The sequence below is a fragment of the Acartia tonsa genome, chromosome 12 (genome assembly GCF_053477335.1).
Source record: "Acartia tonsa isolate MP-2025a chromosome 12, ASM5347733v1, whole genome shotgun sequence".
NCBI lineage: Eukaryota > Metazoa > Arthropoda > Copepoda > Calanoida > Acartiidae > Acartia > Acartia tonsa.
In genome coordinates this window covers 31,640,883-31,666,022 of record NC_137271.1, presented here as the reverse complement: position 1 = coordinate 31,666,022, position 25,140 = coordinate 31,640,883, and the positions used below count along the sequence as shown (strand labels likewise).

At 33.2% G+C, this 25,140-nt stretch overlaps 1 protein-coding gene across 1 annotated transcript in view; it reads right to left on the bottom strand.

The window, feature by feature from the left end:
* Cyfip (Cytoplasmic FMR1-interacting protein Sra-1) overlaps positions 1-25,140 on the bottom strand; it is a 40,761-nt gene that overhangs the window by 15,349 nt on the left and 272 nt on the right. The window contains exons 2-22 of the mRNA XM_080179275.1: positions 24,708-24,839; positions 23,852-23,940; positions 22,674-22,749; positions 21,988-22,166; positions 21,540-21,635; positions 21,052-21,184; positions 20,659-20,772; positions 17,929-18,030; positions 17,611-17,690; positions 17,066-17,240; positions 15,326-15,422; positions 14,840-14,973; positions 14,016-14,144; positions 12,459-12,563; positions 10,653-10,748; positions 9,855-9,923; positions 9,362-9,414; positions 8,636-8,744; positions 6,153-6,269; positions 4,533-4,620; positions 4,189-4,270 (exon numbers count right to left, since the gene is read on the bottom strand). Coding sequence (XP_080035401.1) covers positions 4,189-4,270; positions 4,533-4,620; positions 6,153-6,269; positions 8,636-8,744; positions 9,362-9,414; positions 9,855-9,923; positions 10,653-10,748; positions 12,459-12,563; positions 14,016-14,144; positions 14,840-14,973; positions 15,326-15,422; positions 17,066-17,240; positions 17,611-17,690; positions 17,929-18,030; positions 20,659-20,772; positions 21,052-21,184; positions 21,540-21,635; positions 21,988-22,166; positions 22,674-22,749; positions 23,852-23,940; positions 24,708-24,839 — 2,255 coding nt within the window. The remainder of the gene's footprint in view (positions 1-4,188; positions 4,271-4,532; positions 4,621-6,152; positions 6,270-8,635; positions 8,745-9,361; positions 9,415-9,854; positions 9,924-10,652; positions 10,749-12,458; positions 12,564-14,015; positions 14,145-14,839; positions 14,974-15,325; positions 15,423-17,065; positions 17,241-17,610; positions 17,691-17,928; positions 18,031-20,658; positions 20,773-21,051; positions 21,185-21,539; positions 21,636-21,987; positions 22,167-22,673; positions 22,750-23,851; positions 23,941-24,707; positions 24,840-25,140) is intronic.

The window sequence follows — 25,140 nt, the reverse complement described above, 5'->3', positions numbered from 1 at the left end:
GTACTCTAAAACTACGTATATCCATGAGTAGCGCAAAAGATTTTTAAAATTTTGGGAAAAAGAATAACAACTGTTATAAAAATGCCTATTGGAGATGTAATATAGATAAAACCATTGTGAAACTAGTCATTGTACTTAACTGTAGGTAGATTGAAAATAATCTAGTTAAAGAGTAGCTGCCCTATCAAAAACCAATAGACAAATAAAAATTACCACACATTATTATTTAAAGATGTAGGGATAGGAAAATTGAAAATTAATTATATTTAAAAGTTCTAGCTCAAAAGTCTTAAAAACAAGAATTATCTAAAAAATTCTAGCAATTTAGCTATGATAAACTTTATTAAATTAGGATAAGCAGAAGTAAGTAGGTAAGTACTAAAGGAAAAATATATGTGAATAGCCTGTGATTGAATAAAAAGTATGACGTTAAAACTCGATAATACCTTAATCAAATACATATTTGTTTTTTATCATGGTGCTTTTTAAACAGTTAATTACAGAAGTATTACATTTTTAACCCAACCAATTTGAAGATTTTATTAGAAAATGATTTACATTCTTTTCTTCTTGATTGGGTATTCTAAACTTTATCTGCTAGAAGCATAACTTTTTAACGGCATTTTGCAACAACAAAAAATCATTTTTAAATCCATTGTCCCATCCCTTCTTTCCTGACTATAATTACACTATTGCTCCTCTTTAAACATTAATTAAAACTTAACAAAGAGAGCAAACAATTTGACTCTTCCAACCTAGAGCAAACAATCTATAACAAGTTACTAAAACACCAATAACAAAGTTATTCTATTAAGAGTATAAAATGAAAATTTTAACTCTTTACGATTTTTGTGGCATAGCTATATCTAGGGTGCGTAAGGTTTGTACATCCGACCGTGTTTTTAGGGCACAAATGTTTTAACAGCGAATTCAATAATCTTTCATATAAAAAACAAGACATTAGAAGCAAAGATACTCTATATTATGGCATAAAAAAATCATGATGTTTTTACAAAATAAAAAATCTATAATATACATTACTGGATATGTCATACTTTCGTATGATCATAAAAATGTTTTTTTTTTGTCTTAACAATTCCCCCCCCCCCCCCCCCTCCAGGTATAGGCTAGGGGCAAAGCTACTAGTTAGAATAAACAAATTATTACACTATTTTCATTGTAATTGTCCCTTACAAAATATTTTTCTTAAGACTAAAGTAACCTCATGAATTTACTTTGATCTAATAGAAACCTTTGATTATCGAGCAATTTTAAAAATACCATTCTGGTATCTAGTAACATGGAAAGTTTTGAAGAAACAACTCGAGTCAATCAAATATCTGGAAGTACATGGTCTTATAAGCTGATAAGATTCCTAAGACTTATTGGGGTAATACCAACGACTAAAGTAAGATTGTTGATTACTGGATTAATTCAAGTGTTCCTAATTGCACTAGCAATCTGGTCTAATTATTACAGCTATCAGCTATATGCCAAAGTTGCGGATATCAATTTTATAATCATGGCTTTGCTAACAGACTTAATTCTGATTTTGAATGGGGCATTTTCATTGCTTGCCAGCAACAAGCTAGAGGACAAGTTTCCAGATATCATATCAGAGGCAAACATTCATGCACCAAAAAGAAAATGGCTGCTTCTGTTAGTGGCAATTATTCATATACTGCAAGTGATTGGAATGTTGTTTTGGTATATTTTGGAAGCTTTTGAAAGAGAGGTGGAGAACTGGTTGATGGAAGCAGCCACTAACCTACCTGGCCCGATGATTATGATGATCAATGGATATGGTTTACTCTTCAGCTATCTCTTTTATTTTGGATGCATTGTATCAAACTATATCAAGAAAACTAATGAAGCACTGGCGAATGATGGAACGAGTTCCAACAAATACACAGTCCAAATTGAAAATGTGCTAAAAGAGTATCTGATCTTTCAAAAATCTGTCAGCTTAGGACTTTTTCTTATTCTTACTTTACAAACGATTGCTGCTATTATAGTTTTGTACCTAAACATTGTGAAGTTGGGTATTTTGTTGTCAGAAGCATCGTCTGCGGCAGATATGGTAATATTTTGGGTTAGTGTACTATGGAGCTTGGGAACCTGTCTTGTGTTAGTTTACTTGTGCCTGGTAGCTAATGATGTGGACAATATTAGGTTGGAGGTTATTCACAAGCTTTGGTAAGTTTTAGGGAGGGAGGGAAAGGACATTAGAAGGTACCCAAAGTTGCTTTCTCATTAGTTGGCTCAAAGCCTTTAGGAACTTTTGACCAAATCTAATTGAATGGTTCAAACAAGCAGTGTTTAAACTTTTCACCCAATAATTTAAGTGTCAATAATTACAAGCTTACAATATTCTTTAAAATTAAATGAGTTCATTAGAAGTCTCATTCAATTTTAAGACAATTTGCTATAAAAACTCTTAAATTCGTCAATAAATGTTACAATCGTTTACGTAGTGACTCTAATGATCAGACTCTTAGATAGATATAGAGTATCTTAGCTACAAAAAAAAACCCGGATACTTTTTACAATAAAAAATTAATTTATTTAGGATTTCCTATGAGAGCATCCCTGAAAACTCGAGTAAGAAAGTGCTGTCACTAATATTGAGATTCAAAGAGGCTGGGCCCCTAACAGCTGAGGGTTTCTTTGATGTTAACAAAGGACTTATAGTGGCCATTACAAGCACTCTTGTCACTTATATCATAATACTTTTACAAATGCAGGTTTCAGACGGTTGAGATTCCCTTAAAGTGCATAGTCGAGCCTAGAACAACCCCCCCCCCCCAAACCCTATTTTAGAAAAAATGGAAAATAGTGATATTGTATATTATTTTGTTCGTCTAATTTATTACTTTTGGTCATGTTAGGTTAGGTTATATTGAAGTACAGGGTGACCCCTTAGGGATGAGGCATAAGAGAAAACAACTATCCCGCCTCTAATTTATCTAAAAATTAGGGGGGAGGGGCAGTACTCGATAAGCACTTTGAGGGAAAGCACAAAGTTTGGTTTATTTTTAATTGATAATGTAAATCATATCTTGAAAAAAATGTATCAAAGTTATAGGTAATAAAAATAATAATTTTTCACACGTATTTTATTACTTCTTTATTATGTAATTTTATGTGATGTTTTTTAAAGCGATTGAATTTTACAATTATATGGTTGTTTACTAACTTTGCAATAAAATATCTTAGAGCAAATGTTTTTTATTAACCCTTAACGGTCGGGGGGGGGGGGGGGTGGGCGACTAACGCCCCCCCCCCACCGATTTTTTCATTTTCTGTGTGTAAAAGATAAAGAGCCCAAACTGCGTGACTTTTTAAGTATGGGTATGACACATAACTGAGAGTTGGAATTTTTTTGAATATCTCCATCCTGGCGGGCACAGGATGCCAGCAAACCTGGCAGGGTCATCCAGGTAAAGAGCAAACATATTTTTTTTTACTAAAACAAAGCACATACCAAAATACTAAAATATCCTCTAGTAGTACATCTTTATATGAAATACAGGTGTTCAAGTCACTTTCAGGTTCCAGGTATGATCCTGCAGGTCCTGATCCTCCAGGTCTCCAGAAATCTTTAAAAGGCTCCTGTGGCCGCATTTTTTGACTTAGAGACTTCAAATTTTAAACTTAGGCATTTCTTACATGTCTACATAACGTAATAAAATTTCATAAAGATCCGCCGCCGTTTTCCCGCCGACTGCGGCGGCTGGCATTTGCCAAGTACAGCTGCGGCCGCTGAAATTTATATTTTGATATTTCTAATGTATAATTTACATAAAGATAAACATTTTCTGTAAAAAAATTGTTCTTCTAGCTTCAAAAATAAGAAAATTACAGCCGTTTAAAATTTTTAAAAAACCTAAAAACAAAGGTTGTTAAATAAAAGGGTGAAGGAAGCGAAAATTGACTTAGACTTATAAAAGATCGGAAATTCATTATCAAACAGGGGACTTGCACAAAAAAAAAATAGCCCTATAGCTCTAATAGGATCGCCCCCCCCCCCCCCCCCCCCCACCAGACCGATTAAGGTGCGGCAAGGAGCCCGACTGTAAAGGTTTAATTTCAATTAACCTTATATTATAAACTTGAAATTATGTATGGACGGACGTACAGAGCCTAATAATAGAGAACATTGGCTATTAAAAATATAAAAAATATTACCTTGATATAGCATGATCAAGTGACTTTTGTAAGCTGTTGTTTATTCTTTGGCAAATCAAGCGGTTCAAGTCAACTGAACGACCTAAATAAGGAAGAAGGTTTAGCTAGTAATTTTTCCAAGATTACTATATTTTCTATGACCGTTATGTATTTTTGGAAAAGGATAATTAAATAAAAACTATTTAAGCCAGTGCAGTGAGGGAACTAAACTAATAAGCATTATGTCAAAAATATTATACTATATTTATTGATCAGCGCATTTGTTACCTAAAAGTTGAACATGTCTCTACATTAGGAGTGTTTCATATCTATGATATAACTTTTACTTATTGGCGGATTTTTACCTAAAAGTTGAACATGTCTCTGCATGAGGAGTGTTTCATATCTGTTTGGCGGAGGAGATGATATTATTGTTCCAAGGTTCTGACACTCCTAAAAAAGAATATTTTTAGTGAAACAAACTTACGCTCTTGGTATATAAAACAAATTTCATATACAATACAACCTTCGCGACTATAGGTGTAGAGGGGCATCTCCCCCATCCTCCTTTAGCATTATTTTAAATGAATAAATAAAATTATCACAGGACTAGTTAGTAGACATATCCCCTGAAAAGCAAAGCCTAATTTGTTTATTGTTTAACAAGATCTTAAGGAACGACGATCATCAAATGCGCCATTGAAGTCTAAATTACTCAAAACCATAAATTAATGATGCACGTTGACTTAAGTAAAGTATTTGACAGCTGACTAATTTTTTTTGCTACTTTTTACTTTCCTATATATTAGAGAAACATGGAACAAAAATAAACAAGTAAAACAACATCCACGAGTCGCAAAGAAAAAAGTAATTGATTACCAAACTTTAAAAAGGTGATGGAAGGAGGGGTCGGAGAAAAAAAAAAGGAGTAGGTAAATAATACTTTTGGGCCAACAAAACCATAGACGGACGGACAGACAAAGTTAATTATATATTAGCTTCGCTACTAATAATATCTATATTTACTAGTCTACTATATACAGGGTGCGGCACATAAATCCGGACAAATTCTAATTTTTAAACAAATGAACATAAAATCGTAAATTTTAAAGATTTTATTGAATTTTAAAAACTGGGAAGCAAAATAGGTATATGACTAGTAGATTATTCAAAAAAAATCACCGCCAGCCTCAATCACCGCCTCTACCGGCCTCCTCAACCGCCGGCAGGTCCAGGTCAAAATGTACCTGTCCAAGCTGGCGTAGTTCTCATTGATAGTGGCAATGAGAGAGGTCTTTGTGGTATGGGCACGTCTATTGGTGCATGCTTCAAAGTAGCCCTAGGCCCAAAAGTCCATTGAATTAAGATCGGGCTGCTGGGAGGCCACATTTCCTTAGGAACATGAGTAACCGCCAAATTGACAAAATCCATATTTTTGCTCTTATTTGGGCTAGGATTTAGCTACAGTGGACTTTAAGTACTCAAAATGCGTGTCTCAATGAGCTTAAAACACACAAAAAAATTTGGGTCAAATTTCCAACTCCTTCCCTGTTGGGCCCTACTGTTTGTGATTTCTTAAGGATCAAAATCTTGAAAAATCGACCTCATTTCGGCTAGTATTGAGCTAAAATGGATTTAAACACGGCAAAATGTGTGTCTCAATGAGCCTAAGACACTCACAAAATTTGGGGTCAAGATTCCAACTCCTTCCCTGTTGGACCCTACGTTTTGTGATTTTGCGCATTAAACCCCGGCGCATTTGGAATCTGCCTTGTTGAACATATGCGCCGCCAGCTCGGTGTACACGTCCATCTTCGTCCAAAGATTTTTTTGTGCTAAAAGGTCATTACCTAAGCTTTCTATAGTGGGGTCAAACGTCCTGATTGGTCATGTAGTTTTGACGCTATGGCCGTTTAAAAAATGTCCGGATTTATGTGCCGCACCCTGTAACTACTAATGAAATAAACATGGAATAATTTTCTGACCTGTTTAAACCGCTTATCCAGGAGTATGATACCAGCCAGATGTTTGTAGTAGCTGTACACTTGATCACTTAGCTTGTACACAAACTGATCAAAGCATAAATTCACCTCGGCCTCAACCTAAATAATACACTTTATAAAATGCCGCTAACTCGTTTGTTAGTTTTGAATATTGCAGACAAGTATCAATAAACTTAATTTGTTATGATGTGACTGGTTTTAACAATTTTTTTTTCTTTCCAGAAAATATCATTTCATAGATAAAAACTTTATTGTGATATTTGTTTAATAAACAATCTAAGAATCCAATTAAATTTTGGGTTATGGGGCTATGGGTTGAATGGGTTCCAGGGAGATTTTTTTGTTATTAATTACAGAATGGTTACGTCAGTCTGATGTGCTGGTAATATAATTTTCAAATAAATGCTTTTTTCTTGGAACTTTCTTCTTATTTTATAGTTTTCTGTATTGTATTAATTCTCCCTTTACAACTTCCTCCATATTTTCTGGATTGATCTGGATTTCAAGGTCTTTCAGCAAATACTCTTAAATTGAATTAACTCCCTGCTTATTTAGGTAATTTATGACTCAGGTAAAAATATTTTGCTATAGCATCTAATAATTCACTATTCAAAATCGAAAATGTTTCATCAATTAGGGACAATTTTAAGTTTTTGTGCTATGTTTTAGTGTTATCTTTTTAAAGATAATGGAGCACAATATTTTTATTTAAGTTAGAAATTACCAAAATAAGTTACTTCTGTCATAAAATAAAGATGGTTGCCAATTGCTTTATAGATACAATAATACTTTTTGAATTGCACTTGAAAATACATTTACTGGACCTACTTTTGCTGGAAGTGTAAATAGTTTTTTTCAAGAATGGAATGGAGAGTACCAGAAAAATAAATCATACTATTTTTACGAGCTACCAAATTAGAAGTTTTTTTCAGACATAAGAATTAGAGAGAAGATTTATTTATCGTCATTGTCCTGATGCAATATTAACCAAGTAGCGGCTGCGTCCCTAGCATCTAGTAGAGACTTTGTATTCGAAGGGTAGGGAAAGCATAAAATAGCCTAGGGTAAAGCGGGGCGAACTCGGTCTTTTTTTCGGTTTTTTGAACCTGCAAATCGTAAAAATTATTTTTTTTAAATGGGACCAAGACCAGTAGAAAGATCTCGGAAAAATCGATCAGGTCCTAAAAGGACGTAAACCTAGGACTTTGGGAAGTTTGTCAAAATTGATCTCTAAAACGGCACCGACTTCGCCCCGCCTTGAGGCGAAGTCGGTAGGGCATTTTCAAGCTTCGAAAAATCGATGACGTATTGATTTTATTACAGCATGCCCAAAAGGTAAAAGTTGCTAAATGTAATAAAGAGTATGCACAAAAAATTTTATTAAGATAGGTCAATTTTTTCTACCAAAAAAAATAATTTTTCTGAAGTACGCGAAATTTGACTTTTTTTTCGAAATTTTTTTTGATAAAAAACATAAAAATACTACTAGAAAAAATAACTTTTTATGACTTTAAAGGCCTGATCCTTAAAATTCAGGCAATTTTGAATAGATTTGGCCAAAAAAAATTAGTTCTATTAGCAAAATTTCCTAAAAAAATCAAGTTGAAAAAAAGAGAAAAGTTTGGCAAAATCTGTGGTCGATTTTCCAGCTTCAAAAAACCTATGACATATTGATTTAATTACAGCATGCCCTAAAGGTTAAAGTTGCTAAATGTAATAAAGAGCATTCACAAAAAAAATTATGAAGATCGGACAATTTTTTCTACAAAATTTTTTTTTTTTTCTAAGTACGAGAAATTTGACTTTTTTTCTCGAAAATTTCACTTTTTTATATAAAATTGAAAAAGTTAGTATAAAAAGTGAAAAAACCGAATTCGCCCCGCTTCACTTTTAGTCGATTTAAGAAAAAACTATACAAGCTTTTTTAAAGTTTTAAACGGAAATGGATAGCCTATTAGATTCTTAATAAGTCCCCTGAAGACGTCTAAGCTCTAGCTCTTACCAGTTTTTGTCCAACTTACTGTTTTTCCGACCGAAGCAAAAAAATCGAAAAAAAAATTTTTTGTCGTCCGACTTTAAGACCCAATAAGTACCCTAAAAATTCATCTCACAAAAATTTTATACTTTTATACATTTTATACTTTTTTGTAGGCAATTTAATAAGGAACAAATTTGATTTTATGTTTTTTTCTGTCAGTCGATTAGAACATGGAGAAAAATGTCATTTAATGAAGGTGGTCAAAAAAAATACCGACTTCACCTCAAAACCGAGATCGCCCCGCTTTACCCTAACTATCCAGAGTTTTCAAACTAAAATCTTAATAGCCCCAATATATCCCAGGACCAATTTAATTGTAGAGCTTCAATAAAAAGTACTAAATCGGTTTCTAAGTAATATAAATCTTATACTATAGACAACAAAAACACACCATTTAATAATAAGATAATGTATATTAAAATCTCACCTCATCATAGAGAAACTGTTTCTTGAAGACAGTGAGGGCGTAGAAGGCAGAGTCGTTGTACAAGTCCAGGGGATACAATACTGATTCCATGTACGAACTGTCTTTCGTACTGAAAGGGTTAAAAATTAGATAGCATGTTTTCTCTAATTGTTGATGATACATGGAAAATTATAAATCGTTAATGTTTGGGTCCGAGTACCCAAATTAAAAAAAGAATGTGTATCTGTGTTATGCAAGTTTAATTACTAGCGCAACTACTCAATCTTAGGTTGTGTCTTTCACAAACCTCTAAGTTAGAATTACTTAATGTTATGATTGTATCTTCCTTGATTATTGACGGTTTTATAAATTTCAAAAACATAAAGTGCTTAAAACTAAAAAGGCATAATTCATATATGCTTAAAAAAGCTGCCATAACGTAAATTACATTTCTCTGTAATATTATATTGTGCGCGACGTTAGACATAATTGACCTTGTTTCATTACATATTATATAATAGAGGTAATTTTTTGCGTCATTCCGTAAAGTTGGGTGTTAGGTTTTAGTCAAACGTTCTTATTAAGTCAAAGTGTTCTTAATTATGCCCAAAATATATGAAATGGTCCATAATTAAGAACAATTTGACCTAACAAGAGCATTTGACTACAACCCAACACCTAACTTCATGGAATTACGAGAAAAAATGTCCCTCTCATCTAATAATACAACAGAAATTAAAAACTTACTTCAAAATATGATCAGTCAAAATCCAAGGCATTGACATTTCAATTGGAAACTGTTGAAAAAAATAATTCATTACAAAAATTACGAAAACTCAGAACTAACCCCCCCCCCCCCCTCCTTAAATAAAAAAGAATATAGGGAGGGAAGGTTGTTTCTTTAATTTTAACCCATGCATGCAGGGCTACCCTGTAATCAATATAAAATAACCTAAAGTAAAACAATAACATACAAAAAACTATCCCCCCTTAATTTCAATTTATTTAAAAGTAAGGTGTACTTTTAGATAAAATCACCTAAGCTACTCTATAATTCGAAATGTCCGTCCGCCTGTCTGTTACAAAATGTTAGGGGAAAACGTGAATTCTTCAGCTGCTATTCAAGATGGACAGCTGAATTTTTTTTGTGAATATTCCTTATACCGATTAGCATTCACAAAATAATCTACTTGGTCCGTCGGTTTTTTCATAAAATCAATATCAATAAATCATTTTCCTGGATTCTTTTGCCCATGGTCATTTCAAGATAAAATTCTCTGTACCACAGCTGGGACAGGTCACAGCAGTCCTGAAATAAAGACGACATTATAAACATGCAATCTTTTTCATCCCGGATTTTACACTTGATCAAACAATAAAGAGAATTCACATTTGCGTTAACAATTTAACAATTAACAATTAACAATTGTAATTTTTATAAGAATTTAACCATGCTAAAGATACCTACATAAATTGTTATTTTTTAACTTGCTATAAAAAGTTGTAATATTCTATAGAACATATAAAACTAGCGGATACGCCCCCAGAGGCCTCTAGCGGCACTTCAAATGTTTTTTGTTCAAGTCTCTACGATACCTCTTTATTGCTTTCAAATTCTACGATATCTCATCATGTTTCGTTCAAGTCTCTCATATATTTAATTTTTTTTCGATTTTTTCCCGGGACCTGTGAGAAGATACCCTGTTAAGGAGAACCCGATCGGTTCAGCGGTTAGCGAGATCCTTACAGACAGACAGACAGACATACACACATCCTGTTTCTTTATTATAAGGATAAAGGATGATTACAACTCTAAGTACCTTTACTCGTCAAATGCTCTTCGTGGAACTGACTTTTTAGTCAGAAAATATTTTAGAAGTATCCTATACACTACTCTAGTTATATTTCAAAAAATCCCAATGAAATATTTTAATTAGTAGATGGCTGTCTGTCTATTATTGGGAGTGGTCCAAAGCAGGTTTTAAGCCGTTTTCATAATAAAACAATGAAAAAAAAAAAAAAAAACAGGCTACAATACCTGAAGAGTCTTGCTGAAGTTCATCAAATAGTTCCAGAAGAAAGAATTCTTGTGGAACTCGTCAATCTTCATCAGAACAGCTCCGTCAATATCCTTCATAGATTATATTTTGTTTTGGTTTAGTAATTGCAAGGAGGAAGGGGACATTGGACTGTAAATTATACTGGTTCGTAGTTTTATAAATAAAGGACATTATTTAAGATGATTTAGCAAGTCGGGAACCGACCCCACAGGGGGCTAGGTGCGTGGCCCGCAGGGGTTAAGTGCATTTTCCCCAATATACAGCATGACCCTCGAAAAAGTATTTTTAAGCATTTGGAGCCCTTATTTCTCAATGAATTATTAAAAAATGCATATGTCCTTGTTCTCTATAGTATTCCACGTAAGTAGAAATAAAAATATTTTTTTTACCTCCATTAACACCGGAGATTTTTAGTGCTAAAGTTTTGAAAAAGTGACTGAGGAAAAAGTAACTTTTAACATGAAACGACTTTTTTAGCAAATTTAAGCTAGAAATCCTTTTATTTTTGTTACTAGCAGAAACTTTATACAAAAATGAAATAAAAAATTTAGTTTTTGAGTAAAAAGCATTTTTTTACACATATTTTTTGAGTCTTTTTAGTTTAATGATATTTTGAAAAACTTACTTATTAGGCAAAATTGTTTAAGATTAAAAAACCAAATAAATCTCTATGAATATAGCGGGAAAATTGTTTTTGTTTCACAATCCTAACTTTAATAACAAAAAAGTTATAAAGAAAATAAAAATAAACATAATGATTTTTTAGTCTAAAAAGCTTAATTTACCCCCTGTTAAATAATTGAGATGTCAGAAAAGTAGGCGGAGCAACTGTCATAATTAATCCTTTTCTATAAATAAGGGTTAATAAATAACCTAAAATTTGCAAATAATCAATTCATTCAGTAGTATTTCTTGCCATTAAAAATTTTTATTTTTTGGTGGAATAAAAAAGAAATATTTTTCTTTGTGTCTCATTATTCAGTTGCCAGAAAAACATAATATAACCATTCAAAAAATAAGAGAAACAAAAAAAATTCTTTTTCTCAGTCACTTTTTCAAAACTTTAGCTCTAAAAATCTCCGGTGTTAATGGAGGTAAAAAAATTATTTTTATATCTACTTACGTGGAATACTATGGAGAACAAGGACATATGCATTTTTTAATAATTCATTGAGAAATAAGGGCTGCAGATGCTTAAAAATACTTTTTCGAGGGTCATGCTGTATATGTTATGATACATCATATTATAGGTTTTTTAGGTGAAGGAACTCAAATTCAGAGCTAAAATAAGCATTAGACTAATCTGAAGTTAGCCCCAGCGGGCTAGGTGGGTTGCCTGCAAGGCTTAAATGCATTTTACCTAACCTAACCTAGAATCTTAACTACTTTTAAAATTTTTTTTCTTGAATAAACTGTGTCTATTCATGAGATCATTATTTAAGATGATCAAGCAAGTCGGGGACCGCTCATAATTGCGGATATAAATCAAACTATCATCCATTGTCTTATCCCTTAAGTTCCTTGAATATTTGTAAAGAAAACTTGTTTAGTTCTTGCGTGGGGAAACAGGGAAGCATATGTTTATCTTTTATTTTTATATTAAACAGTTATCCGCGGATAAAAACCAACGTTTGGATAAATTATATAAAACAATAATATTTAAGTAGGTATACATGTGTTTTAATATGATCAAAAAAATAGTCTATATAAATTTATATGATTCATTATAGTAAAGTTTCTAAAAGAAGTTAACATTGTATAAACCAAAAATAAATATGTTCCTTGCGAAGTGTCCTCTTTGCGCTTGATTTGTCCGCAATAAGTGACTCCAGCATAGTTCTGACCATGTACAGCTGGGTGCTCGAGGGGCCTACGTTCCTGCGCGGTACCTGAAATATAAAATTTTCTCTACATTTTAATATATTTGGAGTCAGCGTTGTGTAGCCGGTGCTGGGAGCCGCCATATTTTGCTGGAGCCGGAACTAGAGCCGTTATTTTCGTTAAAAACGGCTCCGGCTCCGGGTTAGCTAAAATAAGAAATTTTTTATTAATTATAATTTGGTTACTGTTGTGTCGTGTGCAAATGCCCCTTTTAAGTTTTTCAAGTTCATTTTGATCAATTATTGAACTTTTAAAACCTTCAAAAGTCAAAAATAGACTTGACAAAAAAAATATGATAAGTTTTTCTTGATTTTAGGTCGGAGCCGGAGGTGGAGCCGAAGCCGCTATGTTTACAGACGGCTACGCGCAGCCGGTACCGCACCAAGAGCCCCCCCCCTCTAGTTTTTTCAATCTCATTTTTTTGTAGGTAAGATGGAGTGCTGTGACTTCATGACTTTTTAAGTTTAGTAATTATACGTCGGCAAGAGTTGATTTTATTAGGATATCTGGTCTGTGTCGGTCGTGGTGTCCGGTCAAAGTCGGTTGGGTAGCACCAAATTTAGAAAAAAATTCTAAGTAAATCTTAATTTCTACATTATGACTTTTGTGTATAAGGTAGAAACCTAAATTTTTTTTGGTGAATACTTAGATATCAATGACCTTCTGAGAAAAGTGGTGTTATGACCGTTTGACCGCTCCCTGACCGACTTTGTGACCGATTTTTGTCCGGCTTTTACTACAGACATATATCATAAATATAGTGGCTTCTCTTTCAGCTAGAGACCTATAATTTTTTTTGGTAAATCCTTGAGCAACAACAAACAGATAAAAATATGAATTGGCGCCGTCAACCGCCGTTTTACCGCCGTAACCGCCGAAAATGGCGGTTTCCGTTATTTGCCGTTTTTCGGCGATGATCAGAAAAAGTAATTTTTTTGTTATGAAAAATAAAAGTTCGTCCTAAAATTTGGTCATCCTAGCTGCAAAATTGGCCGCTCTACAACTGTTTTAAAATTTAGCGGCTGGCCGCTAAAAAGCGGCTAAGGAGCGGCCTGGCCGCTATGACTAGAAAAAGTAATTTTCTCTAAAAATACACATGAACCGCCAGAAAAAAATTTTACGTTTCTATCTGTAACAGGAGCCGAGATAGAGGGGGGGGCTCTTGGAGCCCCCCCCGATCTATTAAGGTGGGAATTGGGGCCCGAGCTGTAAGGGTTAAGACAGTTAAAGATTCTCAATACCTACCAATTAGCATACAGTACATAATTTACTAATGGTCCGTTGGTTTGTAAGTCAAACAAAAAAAGTATTAAACATATAAAATATATGTGAAAGTTTTTTTTCCATTTTTATTCTTGATTTATGACAACTGAATATTTGTTTTCTAAATAACCTTTATTTGAATCCATGCTTTTTTGTGCTTCGCTACTTATGGATGTTGTCAAGCCTGTTTAGATTACCTTGATATCATAGCCCTGATCCGGATCCTTCTTTCCCTTGAGTGCGGGATCATCGTGTGGCTCAATGCCGCGCTGCCATTCTGCGCACGTCTCTCTCACTGACATTATTATGCTTCGGATCAAATCTTTCTTATTCCTATTCAACCAATGATGTTGTTGTTGTTTTGTGTTATGAAATTTTACAGATCAACTTTAATGGAATATTTCATTAGAAGAAAAAATAGATATTTGATAAGCAAAACTAACTGTTCCTTCTACTAAAGGTTAATTTTATAATAACTTTTAGAGCATATATTTCTACATTAGGATAAATAATATTGTTATTGGTGGAAAAATTTAAGACAATAAAGTTTTACTTTTGGTAGAATCTTTCTGACACCCCACCAAATGAAGTTAATAGACTGATACTATTTTACGCACAGATTTCTATAAATCAATGATTGAATCTAACTTTTTTTTATATAACTTAAGAAATAATAGAGCTATGAATTGATTCAATAGTGTTGTACTATGGAGGTAAAGAAGAATAGTTATTTATCGCATCGTAGGCAGCTTTCCACAGATATGATAAAAAATATAAGATTGGAGCCAATTATGTTAGCCCCGAGGGACTGAAAGCCCGGGCTTACAAAACTGGTATAAATTCTATAATTTTATATTAGTATTCGTGGAGAATTGTCTGAATACCGGTTCTAATCCCGCGGACATTAATTTATTTCAAAGCCAAAATATTTACGTACATTTAAATCAGATTATTCTACTTATTAAACTTGTCTAAATTATTAGGTATGATTTGTTCGTTGTCAGTAATGCACAACACACACAACATTCCTGATGGCTTTTCTGAGCGGATCTCTGAGCTCCCGTTGTACAAACTCTTGCAGCTGGGCATAGATGCTGCGCCTGATGGAATCTGTAAACACAGACTCCATGCGGGACATTAATACTTGTAGACCTTCATATTTGCAAGTTGGTAACCTTTATGGCAATTATTTTGGCGGTCCCAAATTTTGCATATCATGGACCACATTTAAACTTTTAGGGATAAAACGTATTTTGTTGCTTTCTCCGCAAGGGATAGTACCTACACCGTAGGGTAAATACCTAAGATTTTTTGAATAAGAAAATGAGAGGGAAGGGGTTTGCTGGTCAAGAAATATATTTGATTGAAAGTACAATTTTTGTTGTTAGAGGTCCCAATAATCTATTTTATATTATTGTCAGATCAAATTTTCTTAGTATTATTTGTACTAAATTATGAGCTATAAATGCCCCAGTCATAATTCTTATAGCAAGGTTAACCATTCCTTTGACCATAGCAATAATTTCAATGAGAGCAAACTTCTCATCACTGGAATAATTGTAACGTGTAGCTCGTTCATACTCTTCTGCGTCTTGTGGACAGTCCTAATTAAAATTTTTGTTTAGGGTAAGGGGGGGGAAATTTCGGTTTTTTTTCGGTTTTTTTGGAAAAAAATGGGGTAAATATTAATATTTTCAAATGAAACCAAGACCTGTAGAAAGCTTATGGAAAGGACTATCAGGTCCTAAAAGGACATTATCCTAGGACTTTTAGAAGTTGGCCGAAATTGACCGCAAAAAAGTTACCGATATTTCCCCACCACCGGGGGAAATATCGGTAATTTTTTTCAACCTAAAAAAAATCGATGAAAAACGGCCAAACGGCCAGTCGAACATAAATAATCATAATTAGTATAGGTTATAGGGATTATCCACAAAAAGTTTCATAATGATCGGACTATTCCTTCTATGTTAAAAATGAATTTTTTTGAAAGACGCGAATTTTCGATTTTTTTTTTCGAAATTTTTTTTTTTAAAAACTTAAAATTAATATAAGAAAAAAACGTATTTTATTACTTTTTAGGCCTGATCCTAAAAAAGCTCACATTGAACTATAGATTTAGCCCAAAAAACATGAAAATTGATTAAAAATTAACCTCAAAAATTGAGTTTGAAGCAAAAGTGTCATCTTTGCAAAAAATCTTGACTACATTTTAACCTTAAAAAAATCGATGAAAAAAGGCCAAACGACCAAACAAGCGTAATAAATCATAATTAGTATAGGTGATTGGGATTAACCACAAAAAATTCATAAAGATCGGACTATTCCTCCTATGTCAAAAATATTTTTTTTTCAAAGGACCAGAAATTTTGATTTTTTCCTCGCAAAATTTTGATTCAAAAAATAAAATTAATTTTTTTTTGTTTTTTATCTGTTCTATTCATTTTTAGGCCTAATTCTTAAAAAGTCCATATGGAATAATAGATTTGACAAAAGAAAACATGAAAACATGACCTTAAAAGTTGAATTTTAATTTCTTTTGAAATTACCGATTTTTCCCCCGGCGCCAACTTTGGTCATTTTTGAAAAAAATATTAACCCGATTTTAAAGCTCTCAACGGATTTGGAAAAAGCGGGCAATTTCTAGTTCAAAAAGTTTTTCAGATCAGCTCTAGGTCTTACCAATTTTTGTGTAGGTCGATCTTTACACACCTACTAAAAAATTTTTGGAAAAAAAAAATTTTTCGTCCGACTTTGAGACCCAATAAGTACCCTTAATATTCATCTCACAAAAAATTCATTTTATACTTTTTTGTAGGCAATTTAATAAGGAACAAATTTGCTTTTATGTTTTTTTCTGTCATTTGAAAGGAACATGGAGAAAAAGGTTATTTAATGAAGGTAGGTCGAAATTACCGAGAATAGCCCCTTACCGAAACTTCCCCCCCCTTACCCTAGGACTTTTTGATTCTTCATGAAGCTTTGCTCCTAACTTGAAAATTTATACCACACAATACAAAACCAAAACCTATAGAATTTTGAGGGGATGATGGTAGACTGGTAAAATGAACATCACATCAGCACTTTACTGTATTTTCAAAACTTTTAAGGAATAATGGTGTTTTGCACATTTTATGTTATAATTTTTATGATAACGTTAGCAAAGCAATTTTTAAAAAAGGTAGGTATTTTTTCTTCAAATTACATTCAACAAATTTAGTACAAATATTAGCTTTACTTAACAAACCTTATTTTGGTGATGGTCAGTTGGATGTAGCAGTTTCCAGCTGTATAATTCTGTCACAATACAGGTCCACTCAGAGAGGAGCTGTAGGCCCCGCAGGGCTAGCTTCAACAGGGCTTTGTTCTCGGCGTCTGTTCGTGGGGCTTCTTTGTACGTTGTTGTCACTTCATTGGAGTATCTGAAGAAAATAATATCATAATTTCTACATAGCTATTCTAAACAATTTATATGAGAGACAGTCTTATTACGGTCATGCTGGATTTATGTATTTGTACTGGGAAGGAGAAGACATTGGGCTTTTATTTAACTAGTCCCCAAAGTTTCATCATTATGTTTTCTTATTCGTTGTCCTAACAACTTTGGGAACTTTATTGAATTTTATTTGGCTGGTTCAAAATGTTGAGTGTGAAACCACTAATTGATATCTACAGAAGGGGTAATTTTGTGTATCATCATTTTGGATATATATCAATCTATCGGCCATTGGCTTATCCCTTTAGATTCCTGACTTATTATGTAGATAATGTTGTAACTAAATAAGAGGATACCTAGCAAGCTCTGATGTATACTTGATATGATCCTCCCTCATTTTACTCAAATGAATCATCAGATTTGCTTGTGGTGAGATCTAAAAACAACATCAAAATCTAGTATTATAGTAAGTAGGGTAGGAGGACCTAATAAACTAATTAAAATTTAATCAGTATTTTGTAGAAAACTCAAGAAACTCAAATGTTTTTTTTATAACTTTGAAGGAGACAATATAAAAGTAAGAAATAAAAAATAAACGACTAGGTATCTTAAAACATTTTTAAATTTTTTTTTTAACAGAATAAAATAAGTAGGTATATATTAAAACTTTATACCTGAGTAGAACTGCTAAGAGGCCACTTGGATGGATCAAAGGCTTTGCTGGCTTTGATATAGTTGAAGGGGGCTATCTGCATGTCACCAAACAAGGGCACCACCTATACATAGGACATATAATATAGTTGAAGGGGGCAATCTGCATGTCACCAAACAAGGGCACCACCTATACATAGGACATAAAACTTCAATTCCGTTAGTATAAAATTGATGTAAATTCCTTGTTTATTCATGGATGGATTGAAGAAAATCATGCTTATGACCAAATCTTATTAGAAATGTTTTATTTTTTACATAAAAGGGAAAGGAAGGTTGCGGGTAAAATCCGTAAAAGTGTGTGTTTTAAGGCTTAAAAATAGTAGTAGAAAGATAATATTCACTAAACATGTGTATTTCTTATTGAAAAGAACTATAGACAAAATTTTTTTTAAAAGTTAACATAAATTTTTATCGTTCTAATAGGTACTGTTTAAAACTTGAAACACACAACCTTTACTGATTTTACCCGCAACCTTCCATTCCCTTTGTTGTTTGCTTGTTGTTGCTGCGCTATTAGTGGACATGTTTGTGTAGATTTGTAACATTGAATTTCATTGGTTAAGAGAGGTTTAAGCGTTGGCATCCGGTTCTGGGGTAGATGGTTTGAGTTTACTTATAGCATTACAAAAATATGATAAATTAGAATACCCCTACTTCCAGGGTTGGTATATCGGGCACTTTTTTCGATAACAGGCCGCCCGATTGCCCAAAAGGGGTTTTGGGCACCCTTTTGGGCAAATGTCGTAAAAAGAATATAAAATAGCCTAAAACCATACCGAGACTTACTATTAGAAATAAATTAGCCTAAAACCATCTCAGGACCTATAAAAGCTCCACTGGAAAGGAGAACCATATCGGTTCAGCGGTTAGCGAAATCCTTCTCTAGATACAAAAAAGCTTACTAATTTATTCAATAGTTAATATCACCCAAAAAATAGGCCCGCCCCCCCTTTTTTTCATCCTCTCCACTTTTTTGTCCAAATCTGCCCAAAAGGACCTATAAAGGGCGGCCCAAAACCGCCCGCCCGATATGCTAACCATGCCTACTTCTAACTGTTACTTTAATCAGAGTGGAGTTCATATTAGAAACATTCCTCCCCATCCTATATTTATATTTTATCCATCTTCATCAGAACACTTAAGTCAACAAATAAATGCATAAGTGTAGATGTACATATAATCCAGACAACTTGAGCCATGTGATAGAGACCCTTTTCGTCTGCTAGCAAATTACTTTCTGTTCTTTTGTAGAGACTCGGCTGTGTTTATATTTCCGACGCTATTATCTGATTTAAAAAACCCAATACAAAATTGGCACAGAGAACCGCCCTGTGGTGCTAGTTACATATTGCTCTGCTCATGCACCCCTCTATTCTTTTACTTTAATTGTCAACACTAAAATATACAGTGTGGCCACAACCAAAAAAATACTGATACTGAAGAAAAAAAAGGAAATACTGAAAATACTGAATCCTAAAATAAGAAAAAATACTGAAAATACTTTAGAAAAAAAAGGAAATACTGAAAATACTGAATCCTAAAATAAGAAAAAATACTGAAATACTGAACAAAAAAATACAAATACTGAATAAGTATTTTTTTTATATGATTCCTCATTTCAAAATTTCATATATCATACCTTTATAATTTGGGGGATATTTTAAAGACCTTTTAATTTGCCTCTTAGATTTTCTTGCACCAATTAAGCAGAAAATGACTGATAAATATTTTAAATGATTACAAAACTTAAATACTTTTTAGTTAATTTAAGAGCATGCTATAAAACTTTACCTTTAATAATCATGCAAAGTACTCACCTTAGATTATTCATTCTATTAATAGACAAAAAAAATATCTGACAAAAATACTGTATAAAAGCATCTCAAATATCTAAAAAATTTATATTTGAGATGAAATTGAAAAAAAATGTATATTACCATCATAGATGTCCAAGCTTTATATTTTTTTTTGGGGGGGGGGTTAAATTTTTTTTAGGGGGGGGGGGGTAATTCGCTTTTGGGGGGGGTAAAATTCGCGCGTCGCAATTTTTTTTACCCCACCCAAAATTTTTACCCTGGGGGTAAAATTTGCTTGGGGGGAGGGTTAATTACCCCCACTGAAATCTGTTGGCAGGGGTAAATTTTTTTTACTCCCCCCAAAATTTACCCCCTGGGGTAAAAATTTTTTTTTTGGGGGGGGGGGGGGTAATTTAATTTTATTAAATATTTAGTATTAAAAATGCGCGCGAAGCGCGCAAAATTTTTTTTGTTAGAGATTTTTATTTTGGGGGGGGGGGTAAATACCCCCTCCTTAATGGTTGGGGGTGCCTACGCCCCTTTACTCCCCCCCCTTGGACGTCTATGATTACCATAAAAAAACCTAAACTAATGTACAAAGTTATAGGGTAATTTAAAGGAAAGTAAAGTGAGGCGCGAAGCGCCGAAAAAAATCTGACATCAACTACTTGAAAAAACATCTTATTTATGCAAAAATTTTTGGAATTTAAGAAATAATGAAAATACTGAATCATGAAAATTTCCAAAAACTGAAAAATACTGAATAAAATTTTCAAATACTGAATATTCAGTATTTACTGAAAATACTGAAGCCCCAATTTCCAAATACTGAAGAATACTGAAGATTTTCAGTATACTGAAGAATATGGCCACGCTGAATATAAGTTTGCTTACCTGAAGCTCATAGAATACTTTGTCCAGTTTATCCAGTCTCAATCTTTTCTTCTGGTCCAACTTGTTGATGCTCACCGTCTCACAGTCGAGCAAGAACAGACCGAATCCCATTACCTTAAATATATCGAATGAATTTAGGGATCCTAAGAGATAAGACAATAGACGATAAATTGAAATATGTAACTAATGAGGATAAACAAAATTACCTATTCTGTAAAATAAGATTTTTTGGTTAAAAAATTGGAAGTTTGGTTAGAACAAAAAAATCTAAATTAAATAAATGAATCCAAGGTTTTTGAGCCAAATATTAAGACATTTTTAAGGTGGAAGATTTGTTTGTCTGATATTAAAATATTATAGGCTCTGTTCATAATACATTATACAAAATATTACCTTGACCAACATATGTTTTTCAGCAGGGGTTAGGTAGGTCTTCTGTTCATACATCAACAAACAAATATTGATAATATCGCATAGGAGGTCCTCAAAATTTTTAATCTTCATCAGAGCACTTTTCAATTCTTCCCTAAAAAATTACATACATCATTTTTAGTAGCGTAGCTATTCCATAACTATGTAGGTAATACATTGTTTATCGAGAATGTTTGCAAAAAATATTGTAGATTTTTTCTAACTGTAGGTTTTCAACAAAACTTGTTTAAAATTGATCAAATACTTAAGTAATATTTATAAAAATATTGACAATACATACCTACAAAAAAAAGGGAAACAAAGGAAACAACCCAAAACAGAGTTATAGCATCTAATTTAAGTGGAAGAGGTAAAGGAGAGCCGTATAAATTCAGTGTTTATCAAGATCCTAAGCTAAACACATACAGACGGACACCCTGTTACTTTTATATAGATAAGAAAAACATTACCTGATACTACCCTGCTTGGCTAGGAACATGGACAAGTTCTGTGACTCCGTGATGGCCTGAGAATCTGCAATAACCTTCAGAAATTGGGCAGCACGTCTGTAATAAAAAGTAGTTAAACATATATTTATTTAATTTTCTAGGTACCTAGGTATTTTTCATGTTGTATTTGTTGATGAAATAAGAATGACAGTTTCTTCTGCGTTTAACAATGGGTGGAAATTGGGAAATGAGAATATTTTATGGGATGACATTGACCATGGACGATAAATTGATATAAATCCCCAATGATGACAAACAATATTAAGTTTTTATTTCTTTAAACATAAGGATTTAATAGATGTACCCTAAAAACGCCATTGAATGAGAGAACGTTATTATTTAACTTTGGGTACTAGTATAATTTACAGTCCAAAGTCCCCTCTCTACCTAAGGAATAAATATTCCTAACCTGTATGTTGCATAATCGTTCTTAACCGAGCTTTTCATGTTCTTGAGTTCATCCAGGACAGCAAACATGTTGATAAACTTGCCGAGGGTGAGTAGGTACGCCTCAGAGACAAAGTCCTTGCGCTTCTCCTCGTGGGAGAGACGCTTCACCTCGCTACAAAAGGTTTCAACAGCCTTCCTCTAAAAATGAAATACAATAAACATTCACTTAAATAAATTCATGACCATATTTTTGAAACCCCTGATCTGGGCCCCTATCCCTACAAATAATGAGAGGCTTTTCTAATCATACATTACTAAAATAAGCATCACAATTAAGTCTCAATCAAAATATTCGTTTGTGGTCCAGATACAATATTATTATAAGGGAATTCTCCAACTTATTCTTAAAATCATTACCTATGAACTATGAAGGGATCTAAAGGGATAGGACAGTGGCAGATAAATTAAAATACATCCTCAATGATGACACACAAAATTACTGTAAGTTGTTGGAACGTTTGGAGACTCAACTTAATGAACCAAACTATCAATTCAATTAAGTCCCCAAAGTTGTTAAGCCAACTAATAAGAAAGCGTTATTATAAAACTTTGGGGGCTAGTGTAATTAACAGACCAATGTCTCCTCCCTCCCTGTAGGATATGACCTAATTTTTGAAACCTAAACAAATAAAAAAAAATTCTTACCCTGAAGTACATGAGGTTGAGAAGTTTGTTAACTTCCGGAGCCAAAACTTCCACCGTCTTCTCGTATATCTCAACTCTGAAACAAGATTGCAATAAAATAATCTGAAGTAAAAATTAAATTAAAAGCCATAGGTAAAATTATAAAATCTTAGATTATATCCTACCTACCTAACATCCAATTGATCTAAACCTTGTAATATTTTCAGTATATCTGACGTTGGTATAATTTAAAATTGGATATAGAAAAAACGTGGATATATTGAGATGGGAAAACTTGTATTAAATTTAGCTTGCTAATATGGATCTAATTTATTGGTCAGTTTGATCAGAAGGAAGGATAGGGTAATTGGGGTTGATAGGGAGTATAGTTATTTTAGCCAGCTGCGAGCATTACTATATTAAAGTACATGAAAATCTGGTGCAACATCCAAGTAATAATATTTCGATTAATATAAGAAGAAAGTAAGTACTAAGTAGGTAATAATCAAAGGGTTAGTAATAACTTAATAAGGTATAATTTTCATGTTGGTATTAACATGTTTAGACTCTGAATCTGTCAAAGAATATATATTGATATAAGGGGGGGGGGGGGAAGTTTTGACACATTTGCGTAAACGGTGATTATTGGCTTTATCTTTGGACTGAGAGGATAGGTTATTAGGGATAAAATCATTCTTATATGATGAATTTCCCCCAGATTTAAAATTTTTTGGATAGACCTCCAGGTTCCGGAGCTCCAGGCCTCCAGGTGGTCTCTGTACAGGTAAAAATGGAAAAAAAAATTTTTTTTTAAGAGTTAGAAGTCAGCTTATGAGACAAAATATGTATGTTTTTTCTTCAAATATGTGAATAACAATCAAAAAGAAGCATATTTTGTTTTATAAGTTAGCCTCTAACTCTTCAAAAAAAAAAAATTATTTTTAATTTTTACCTGTACAGAGACCACCTGGAGGCCTGGAGCTCCGAAACCTGGAGGCCTATCGAAAAAATCTTAAATCTGGGGGAAATTCATCATATAAGAATGATTTTATCCCTAATAACCTATCCTCTCAGTCCAAAGATAAAGCCAATAATCACCGTTTACGCAAATGTGTCAGAACTTCCCCCCCCCCCCCCTTCATTAGGTAATTGAAATAGAATAGACAAAAACATGGCCAGGGCAAATATGAAACTAATACCTATTTGGTTGTTCATTTGATTTTGGTTGAGGAATAGCTCTACTACAGCATCTCCATGTGTATAACATAACAGCATGTGTGTGACCCTCCTATAATATAAATATTTGGTTGAGGAATAGCTCTACTACAGCATCTCCAGGTGTATAACATTACAGCATGTGTGTGACCCTCCTATAATATAAATATTTGGTTGAGGAATAGCTCTACTACAGCATCTCCATGTGTATAACATTACAGCATGTGTGTGACCCTCCTATAATACAAATATTTGGTTGAGGAATAGCTCTACTACAGCATCTCCATGTGTATAACATTACAGCATGTGTGTGACCCTCCTATAATATAAATATTTGGTTGAGGAATAGCTCTACTACAGCATCTCCATGTGTATAACATTACAGCATGTGTGTGACCCTCCTATAATACAAATATTTGGTTGAGGAATAGCTCTACTACAACATCTCCATGTGTATAACATTACAGCATGTGTGTAACCCTCCTATAATATAAATATTTGGTTGAGATGGGTATTTTTTTCCATGATTATTTTAGATTAGGTTAGGTTAAGTATGGGTTAGAACTTTAGAAGCTTTAAAAATATTGCTAGAATCCGCTATCCAAAATCCGTAAGTCCGCAATCCGCAAAAAAAAACAAGAATCCGCAATTCACTATTTTTGGGGGGCGGATTGCCAACCCTACTCTTCAGGGAAGCATTATATGTGCAAAGGTTGTACTACATTTTATGCTAGGTTCTATTTCATTTCTTATGAAGCAAATACTCTACTGGGTAGTAGTATTTTGTTTATTATACACACCAATTCTCGTCCATACATTTGAAGTAGATAAAATTCAAACCTCGAGCATTTCGTTGAGGTTGGAATGAACTGTGGCCTCCTCGATATATTTAGCCACACCCGTAACAAAAGCATTTCTGTCCTCAAAGTTTGTATCAAAATTTGTTTGATAAACAATACTGCAGGGTTGCGCCTAAATATAAAACATTGGATTAACTTTTAATCGTGGATAGGCAAATCACCAATCACCAATAATGCTAAACAAAATAACCCTTATAAGTAGGTAGATTAATTCTGTTGGTTGAAAAGTTTAAACACTAGGAGTTTAAACCAACCAATCCTGATTTAATAAAAGTGACCCAATGTTAATTTTTAATACACAAAATTACCCCTTCTGTAGATTACAATTAGTGGTTGAAACGGTTGGACACTTGACTTCATAAACCAAGCAACTAAACTTTATTAAAAGTTTCCAAAGTTGTTAAGACAACGAA